Source organism: Prosopis cineraria, unplaced genomic scaffold, assembly GCF_029017545.1.
Source record: "Prosopis cineraria cultivar Desert tree isolate PC_DT_omini unplaced genomic scaffold, ASM2901754v1 PC10, whole genome shotgun sequence".
Lineage (NCBI taxonomy): Eukaryota > Viridiplantae > Streptophyta > Magnoliopsida > Fabales > Fabaceae > Prosopis > Prosopis cineraria.
Window position 1 is genome coordinate 3,488,139 of NW_026555341.1, and position 10,227 is coordinate 3,498,365.

Sequence of the window (10,227 nt, forward strand, 5' to 3'; positions counted from 1 at the left end):
ACTTTTACGAATAATAATAATAATTAACACCGGGAATATGTCTTCCGTTCAATTTCTAATGAAACATGTGTCTGATCCCCCGAGCATTCAAGTTCTTGAGCTGTCCTGTCTATCGCTTTCAATAGACTTGCTTTTCTATGTGAAGTTCAATATTAACCAGCAGCACTTTTTTGCCTCAATACATTTGCAAGCTTAGTTGTAAAAAGTAGATACGAGAGAGAGAGAGAGAGAGAGAGAGAGAGGCTCGTTTCGAAATGATCGAGAATGTTTACATCTGCGAGATAATAAAAAATGGCTACTAATAAAAAAGTTGGCCTATTTCTCAATATACATACTATCTAACAATCAGCAGTACTCTACTTACAGCCAAAACCTGAAAACGCTTGGTCACAAATTTGCGGCGTCCAAGGTGCTCGGGTTAGTGTTGTTTGTCGTGAGTGAAAGAAGTCTAGATTTTATCTTCTTTATCAAATGCAGCATATCCTGCCTCCACGACCAAGCTGGTTCATGCAAACCTCGTACGGAATTCAGACAAACAAGCAGGGTTCCACCTTCATGTAACAGAACCTACATTCATGGAAACAGTTAAATTGGAGACTTGAAAAAAAGACCAATAATGCAAAAATAAGGGAGAGATGCAGCCAAAAATAAGGGTTCCATTCCTACTTCATTATAGAATGCTTTCTCCAGTTCATGAAGCAAAATAACATTTATTTCCCTTGCAAAGACTAACGGGAGATTTTTTTTTTTTTTCCCAGCTTCATTCCTTCTTCACCATGATAGATTTCTTAAAGAGAACAAATTTCCTGAAGCACGACCAAACTTATTTTCCTTGCAGAGACTCATGGAGGACAAACAAGCAAAAAGGAAAAAAAAAAAAAAAAAACTGCATCAAATTATGAAATTGAGTATCATACCGTTAACCACAAGGGCAAAAATCCCAAGACCGACGGAAGAGACGCCATGAAAATGCTGGACAATGCCAGAGCCACGTTTTGTTTAATCTGCAGATGCACTAATGTATAAGGAAAATACTATCCAACTGCAGAACGAAATAACACGTCAAAACATAGGTGCTGTAAAATACCAGTGAAGTTGTTTGGCGAGACTTCGCAATACAAAATGGTACTGCAGAAATATTTTCCCGAAGCAACAGCACATCTGCAACTGCTATGGCAGTTGCACTAGCACGATGAGCAAGGACAATTCCTACTGTTGCAGCAGCAAGTGCTGGGGCATCATTAATCCCCTCGCCAACCATGATTAGGCCTCCCCCTGCGTCGATAAAAAATCTGTTCCATTAAAATTTGAACACTGAGAGTTGAAATAAAAGAAAATACAAGACACATTAGGGGCATACATAGCATACAAGCAAAACCAAACTCTAATATAAGAAAGGATAAGTGCATTTAAGAAAGACATCTAATTCAGTTGTATTAAATTCAAGAAGAGTGAATCTGGTAGAAACACGTAAAATAGTTCCTCTCATAAGAAATATGTAAATGGAAACACCTCAGTGATCCCAACATAAGCAAAAAAATGACAATTGGAAGCAATGCATGTAAAGGTGCCCCCCTCCAAAAAAAAATAATAATAATAATAACAAAACAAACAAACTAAAAAGAAGAAAAAGGTGAATAAAAAAATTTCAAGTCAGAAAAATAAAGAACCTCAAAAGGGAAAGAGGTTCAACCCCATACAAATATATGTGAAAAAATATTACAATAGGGAAAAAATCGTGAAGAGATATTAAGTGATTAACGTATTGTAGTTTAAGGAACCTACCCATATCCCTCGAGATGTCCTTCACATGACTCAACTTATCTTCAGGCTTCAGGTTGCAATAAACCTCATTGATGCCGACAGAACTTGCAACTCTCCTTGCGCTGGACTCATGGTCACCAGTTAACATCATCACGCGGAAGTTTGCTTCATCTTGCAACTCCTTTATGACATTAGAAACCCCAGATCGAGGTCTGTCCTCTAAGTGAATCAGTGTTACCTGCAGCAAGTGGATATTTATTTAGGTTCAAGTGAAAATGAATGAGACCTAAAAATATGACATTATCATAATATAAAGAGCTGTACAATAGTCCAATTCAAAATAAGAAGACTGAAGAAGGACAAAATATTAGCATATATATGTAAGGTGAGAGACTTGTATGCGCAGGCCGTCTCCTGTGCAAAAATGGAGTTTATTGCATGAAACTATCAGCAATTCAAAGTAATAGATTGCTTCACACTTCTAAAAGGTTCAGAACTGCACCCTCCCCAGGAAAGAGAAACATAGTAAACTTACAATATACCACCTTTTTGTCAATTGAGAGGGCAGCATGAACAAATTCACTTCCAAAAGAAGATGCATTAACTGCTTCCTTGATCCTTTTAGACTCGTCTTCTGATTGACATAATGAGGTGATGAAATCTACAGATCCAAGTGAGGCTTTCAAGAGTTTGGCTCCTCCACTTTCTGACTATACCAAGACAAAACATCAATTTAAGTCATTGTACATGCCATGCATTCAAAGATAAAATTGAGAAAGATAATACTGCATTCACTTGTCACCTTAATGAGTCATATTATTATATTAAGTAGGCCCAAGCATTGACGAAAATGGCTAGATAATGAATGTGAAACATTAAAACGGTGCAGATAGAAATTGCAGAATACTAAAACTGCCAGACAATTCATGTAAACAGAATAGCAGAGATAAGTAAGCCCACGGCACATACTGTGGTTCACTCTTGCAGTTAAATTAAATACGTAAGCAACCATTGATAATGTAATACCTCAATGCTGTTGAGAGTGGCAACAAGTCCTCTACCAGGAAAATACTCAAAACTTTCAACAGAAACAGACGGGAGGTCTTTCCCCTCACTGTGATCAACAACTGCCCTGCAATATTTCTTCTCTCAAAATAAATATACCACATAGAGATGACGGAAAAAAATAATAGTATTTACGAATCAGGATCACATTTCACAAATTTTTGAGATGATGCAACTGAATTTATTAATTTAATGTATGTATGTATGTATGTATGTATTCTTACAAACAACTTGTAAATGTAAGTTATGGAAAGCCTAAATATCAAATAAAATGAATAATAAAAATGTGTGAAGAGCCGTTTTGAGCCTAAAATCAAAACTGTTAAGTGAAGATCCATAGTTTCAATATAATATCTAACATGTCCTCTCACACGAAAAGCCTCTAAGGATTCAAGCCCACTAAACCTTGTGTTTCAACTTAAAATTTAATTGAGGATGAGGGGCAGCATGGATTGTACTCTAACCATTTGAATACAAGGGTTGCAATACCAGTCAAGAACTGTTCCAATTAAGAGACCTAAACTATTAAATAAAGTTCCATGAATAGTTTTAGGCTTGTGTAAACTTATATCTCAAAGTTTCAAATTGGCCCTCCTACTAAAAAGTCAGTCAACGATTCCAATTTTTGCCCTTTTTGTCAAACTTTCCATTTATATTTAACAATTTGCAGAATCACGCCTATTATATGTACCTGACATAGCTAACACATTATCTATGCCAGGTGATTCCGGGTAAAACATGGGAGGGCAACATTATCCACTTTTACACTAGAGAGGCCAAATTGAAACTTCCAAGAAAACTACAGGAACCAAAGTTGTATTTAAGCCATAATTTTCTTATAATATTTAACAGAGAGAGAAAAAACCTTACGGGGAAGACAAGGGTTCAAAAAATATAAGGAATTCATTGTGCTCAGCAGAGATACCTTCCAATGGGGTGAGTGGTACCCTTTTCCATGGCAGCGGCAACAGCTAGAGCTTCTTTTTCACAGCTAGGAATACAACAGGAAGAAATTTTTGTTATGTTATTTCTAACCATATGACCATAAATTGGTTCAATTGCCTTAAATACAAGGCCACCAGTTGTCAGTGTCCCTGTTTTGTCAAATGCAATTGTACGGCAAGAAGATAGTGCATCCAGAACATGTCCACCTTTTAGCAATATCCCCTGCAAATTAACATAAACAATAAACCCATAATAAAGGGGAGTGTCACCCTATGCAGCATTCATGGGTGTTACAATTTGAACAACTTTATACTTGACTCCAGCTAAAGAACACACACACAAGGGTTACATATTGTAATCAAAATTAACCAATTGCAGCATTCAACTCATCTTATAAACAGAGCTCTTCAGAAATCTTTTAAAGATGCAATAAAAATTAGTTTCAACATTTAGAGGGTGTTACACGTTTCTCTGATAGAAGCATGCTTATGCTTTAGTTATTCTGAGTACATCTGACCAACTTTCAAGATTACAGCTGGTGCTTGAAATTGGTACTTATAGATGCCATGGGATGGGCAAAAGGTCTTCCACGAGAATTCCCATACTTCTTAACAAGCTCAGAACAGATAAGGAAATAACCTTCCTCTTTATTCAAGTGGTTTAAAGGTAAATTACAGCTCCAAACTTCTTCGTATGCTAATCTCATAAAGTTGAATGCTTGGACTTTCACAACATTATTTATAAGGGCTACATTGCTCGCGCATAAATATTTGAAATTTTACCTAAGCAGCTAACTTAGTGGTTAGTGCTATATGTTGATATATACAAGCATTTTAATTATAGACACATTGCTAAAGTTAGCAAGCAAAAATGCATGTGGAAGCCCATACTTGATCCAAGTCGTAGGGTTTAATAACTTGTTTGCAGAATTATTATCCCACCCAAAACTAACAGGTTCAGAAACTGCAGTATCATTATAGTTACAAACATTATATTAAATAGAAAGTTAAAAGACACAACAATATTGACAGGGGACAAATGATTAGTAACTGAAACAGCACAATGATAAAACTTGAAAGTCTCCCACGAGAGAAGTTAAAATTTAAAAAGACTAAAACAACAATTTAGAATATCAAATATATTTTTCAGCATCGACGAAGATAAACATGACATGTTTTATGACATTTCACAATCAAAATGATTAACTGATCAGCACCAATGGACCCAACTATACCTTTTTTGCGCAGGAGCTGATTGCTGTAGCATATGCCAATGGAGCTACGGCCAAGGCACATGGAGATGCAGCCACCATGAGGCCCAGGGCTCTATAAATTGAACCCCTGCAAGCTGCATAACCATACAGTAAATAAGCTGAAGGATTGATGTTAAAAATTACATATGGATGTGAAATAAACGATTTCTTTTTAGGATGCTAGCACACTTAGTTGAAATTGGACAAGACAGGAAATCCAAAAAAAAAAAAAACAAACAAACTGCTCAGCTTGTAAAAATGAAGGCACCAAATAGAGAAATTTTACAAGCTATCTCATAAAATACCAATTCCAAGCTATAGTACCAACTAAATATCGGGAAAATGAGTCTATTCATTTCAATAAATCATGAGACCCTGCATGATTTATAAGATTAATATTATAATTGACTAATTTCATAGCTGAGGTCCATTATACCACATCTTGATATCTTTATAATTAAAGTGATAATTTGTCAATAATAATATTAATATTTATAAGAATTCAGCAAGCTAAGGTGTCTGTGCTACTTGAAAGAAGTAGTAACAATTAAAGGAAAGGAGAAATTGGCATATTTGACCTCAGCTATGAAATTTATAAGAAAAATAATGAAATTTTTACTCAATAAGACAATATCATTTGCAGTGTAGAAATTTTCAATACGATAACAAACAGAACCAAAGCAATAAAGTACATTGATAATTACCTGAGGTACTAATAAATGGCCACTTGAATATAAGTGGCCCAATGACAGCAATAGCAACGGATAACACCACAACAACTTTGCTGTATTGCTCACCAAATTCATCCAGCCACCTTTGAAGCTTTGGTCTATTCAATTGTGCTTCTTCAGTCAACTGCACAATCCTGTTAAGTGTTGATTCCTTCCAAGTCTTTGATGCCTATGATTCCAAAAAGAAGTACCTTCCGGTGGTAAGTGCCTAAACGAAGCACAGTTTTACCTGGACAAGACAAGTATCTATCCCCAGACAAGCTGAACAAGGAATCAACTGACAAGCTAGCACTAGCAATTAGGGTGCATAGTGTCAGGCCAGTTTTTTTTTTCCTGGCTCAGTGCATGGCATGGCTGGCATCAAGCAGATTTTTTGAAGCTTGGTGTCTCACTTCACTTGTAACATCACCCGGTTAGGCTAGATAGTGTCAAGCTGACCAGTTTTTGGTAAGAATTTTAATTCAGACCCCATGTCCTTGTAAATTTGCAGATTGCTTGGGGGAAAAATTCACATATGCAATTGTAGGCTTTAAAATTACATTTTTCCATTCAAAGAAAATCATAAAAGTCCCTATATATGACTCAGTTTAGGTGGGCTAAATTGATAAACATGGTCGACGTAACATGAAACTCAGCACTTGATAGGATACCACTACGACATACTCCTTGTATCACACAGTTTAAGAAAGTTGATTAATTATAATAATTATGTTTAAAAATAAAAAAATTGAACTAAAATGCCCTATGTTAATTAACATAAGCCCGCATTAATTATTTCTCGTTAATGTAAATTATGAGGGGTGCTTTAGGAAATGTATATAAATAGTTATTCAAATGGGTGATTTTGCTTATAAAAAAATACAAGTGAAAAGTGATAGGTTCTCTAATAATAAAAAAACAGAGGGAGTATTTATTATGAGCTGAGAACATACAGCTACTCTTGCTACCTACCAAATAATATCTCCTTAACCGACACTTACCTGCAAGACCTTTGAAACACAATCAACAGTCAACCCAAAATTTTAACTACACTATCCCTGCCACCAAGTACCAACACCTTACTACAATTGTAGCTACCCAAAATTTTGCATTATCAGTTTGAACTCTTTCTCCCAATACAGCAACCAGTCTCTATCTCTCATTAACCACCTCCTCCACAGCATCCCCACAAACTTATCTAGTCATTTATGCTGCTCACTACCGCTATAACCACGATTACTCCATTGCAGTAAACCTTTCATGGTAGAAAAGCAAAAAACTTGAATCTAAGATCATAGAAACAAAAGATGAAGAAAGTTTATCACACGTCCAAGCATTTCTCTTACCAAACTATCCAAACATAAATATACACAGGCATACCTTTATAATTATTCTCCCATCTAAATTCCTCGCACCTCCAGGAACTCTGTCTCCAACTCTAGCCTCCAAAGGTTTGACTTCTCCAGTCAGATGCTCAATGGTAATTGTAGCACTGCCTTTGAAAACTTCACAATCTACAGGCACAGACTAATCACAATACCATTCCCATTATTCTTTTGATGTATAAGACTCAACCCCAAATTATATGCATGGATATGTGCTCTGTTGTGTGGGAGGCATACATGTGTATGTGGATCAAGTCTGCTCATGGGAAGCTTTCAATAGTTTAGATATGAAATAGCGGGAATCTTTAAACAACAGAAGCAAAAAGAAAGCACATTATGAAAAGGACACAAAAGTTCCTATGAAGGGAGTGCAAACGACTGGTAAGATATGTGAAAAGATTGGTCATACAAAAATTAAGTTTCCTATTTTTCATCTGTGAAGCTTATGATTGCAATATACGAATGCCTCATATGATAAACATTGACAGCTTCAATAAACATCCATATGCCAATGAATTCATAGTATTAAATTGTGATTAGAATGAATAGTTATGGCATGATGATAGAGACTTGGTAGTATGGGATACCAAGTCCCACATTGAGTAGTATGGGATGCTCAATGGGGTATATAAGTGGGTTGGTTCTCCCACTTCAACAGCTAGCTTTTGGGGTAGGGTTCCCCATCCCACTTAGGTACTCATCAATTGATATTAGAGCCTCATTGTCGGCGGTTCCGGAAAGGGCTACCCATAGAGGGTTCTAACTAGAAGGAGACCGAGTTAAGTACTGTGGAGTGCAGCCATCGGGACGTCGGCTTTCCATGGGGGGCCAATTGATAGAGACTTGATAGTATGGGATACCAAGTCTCACATTGAGTAGTATGGGATACTCAATGGGGTATATAAGTGGGTTGGTTCTCCCACTTCAACAGCTAGCTTTTGAAGTAGGGTTCCCCATCTCATTTAGGTACCCATCACATGATAAGCATTTAAACTAGCAAATTGATTTTGCAGCTTGATGTGAGTAAGGGGGAAAAAATTAACAATCTCATTCCCCACCCCCAGGGGGCTCATTTGTTGACGCATGCCAACCCTCTCTGTTAAGAAATATTAGATTTATGGGCTGATAGTCAAGATTTCCTCCCTTCTCTTTATTCTCTATATCCTTAGGAAACAGGCGCACAGTGCCTGTCTGTTTCCATAATTATAGGCAATTTGATCCTCTGTATCAAGGGGATTAAGTTTCTGTACCTCTATATATAAAAGGGTGAATCACCCTTCATTCATCACATGAACGAGAGTGGGCAATTCCCTCATCCCTCCCTTTTTGGGGAATGGCTGCAATCACAATCAAGTGATTGAATGAGTTGGGGACTCCAAAAGCACGTGAAGGATAAGCAGGTGTTTCAGGAGATGGTCTCAAAAAGGGTCCGGCCTTGAAAGAAGAGAGAACTCTTTATTCTTATTTTAGTCTGTTTTCACACCTTTTATTCATTCATACTTTCTTCTTTTGTTTGGATACCAAAATGTTGTTCTATAACCTTTAATTACAATGCAGTGAATCATACACCAGAGTATACTAGATCTGAGCAGCCAAAATTGGAATCAATAATAGCTAATGGTTCCAGTCAAGACTGCTTAATTATTTGGAGATGACAGATGCAGACATAAGACAATAGTCACGATTTTATCATCCGCTAGAATTTCAAATGCCATTTAAGAAATACTGCTCAACAACAAACGTATTAAACTCACCTCACCAGCTCCAACCAAGATAAATGAGCCTACTGTCACATCATGCACAGGAACCCTCTTGTATGCCAAGTCAAAGGTATTGGGAAGTTTATCATCACTGTCAGTTTCCAGCACAAGGGCAAAATCTGGATTATTGTCCTTCAACTCTTTAACATCAATCATAGAACGGCTGGTGAAGTACTCCTCAGCTGCAGAAATAATTCATTTAGACAATCAAACCTATTGAGGATCATGCTTTGTTAAACAAAGTTCACCAAACGGATTAGCCTATATAGATCACCTATGTGAGCCAGATTAAACATGGCTAGAAGTAATCCTCCCTCCAAAGAATTTCCCATGAATATGGACGCAAAGGCTGCCAGAGCCATCAGCACGTGGATATTTACTTTTCCACTGCCAATTTCAACAAGAGCATCTAGTGATGCAGGAACCTGAAACGCACAACGTGTTTGATTATTTTGGCATGAAGCAAATCCTCTGATTATAGTTGTACCAATAACTCACACCGGTCAATGAATTATAAAACCATTTGCTTTTCAATCTACGGAACTGATTATGAAATAATATTTCGCCACAAAATAACACTATCATGTCAGGCAGACGGAGAACAAGATATTGGAGTGGAAAAATAATAATATACCCCAACTAAAGGAAAAGCAATGAAAATGAGAGCATTTTGAACAGGCTTGATGACGGGCTTAGGCAAGGTATGGGGGCAAATGGCAGCAGCCACGAATAAAGCCGCTGAAAAGCAGCATAATTGCAAATGCTCCCTTAAAAAATCTGCCAAGTCTATCCATCTGGTGACTTTGGCGAACCCGAGAATAGCTTTTTGAGGTCCAGTAAGATTCGCACAATTGTTGCCGTGTGAGTGGTGGTGACAGCCGTGATGGTCGTGGTGAGTTTGATCGCTGTGTTGGTGGCGATGACCGTGATGATCGTGCTGGCTTCGATCGCTGTGGGGGTGGTGATCAGTGCTGGATTCAGCGACACAAGGCAGAGGGCGGCGGTGAAGCCCGAGAAGTTTGCGAGAAGCAAAGCGGCTGCCAAAAATGGAATAGTAAGAGAGGGAGCGTTGGATGAGAAAGGATTTGGAGAATCCAATACTCTTGGCACCCTGGTACAATACAAGTGACTGAAATTGGGTCGACGGCATTAAACTTGGGACCGCTTCCATTTGCAGATTTGAAGAGGGAGGAGGCTCAGCTTCAGTTTTCAGGCCATTACCAATGAAGCGGGGAGGGAGAATCTGAGAATAGAATAACCGAGTTCAGCCTAGTCACGCCTCGTTAATACTCCTAAGTCCTACGACAATGTCTACTCTTTAACTTTGCGGATGAAGTGAACCATTC

General features: G+C 37.6%; 1 protein-coding gene across 1 annotated transcript; it reads right to left on the bottom strand.

Moving 5' to 3' along the window:
• Positions 1–223: 223 nt before the first annotated feature.
• On the bottom strand, positions 224–10,227 carry LOC129322279 (probable cadmium/zinc-transporting ATPase HMA1, chloroplastic). Its single transcript, XM_054968509.1, has 13 exons — positions 9,516–10,227; positions 9,156–9,306; positions 8,876–9,063; positions 7,117–7,263; positions 5,731–5,926; positions 5,009–5,121; positions 3,755–3,996; positions 2,791–2,896; positions 2,310–2,474; positions 1,786–2,002; positions 1,088–1,275; positions 918–1,004; positions 224–567 (listed from the first exon to the last, which is right to left on the bottom strand). The coding sequence occupies exons 1-13, from the start codon at positions 10,050–10,052 to the stop codon at positions 388–390; spliced, it is 2,517 nt and encodes an 838-aa protein (XP_054824484.1). The 5' UTR covers positions 10,053–10,227; the 3' UTR covers positions 224–387.

Bases quoted from the DNA above. Each gene is read 5' to 3' on its own strand.
- LOC129322279 (XM_054968509.1), bottom strand. From the start codon at position 10,052: ATGGAAGCGGTCCCAAGTTTAATGCCGTCGACCCAATTTCAGTCACTT. The intron at 2,897-3,754 runs GTATCTCTGCTG...GAAATATTGCAG, and splicing joins ACCACTCACCCCATTGGAAG to GGCAGTTGTTGATCACAGTG. The intron at 568-917 runs GTATGATACTCA...CCATGAATGTAG, and splicing joins TTTTGCCCTTGTGGTTAACG to GTTCTGTTACATGAAGGTGG.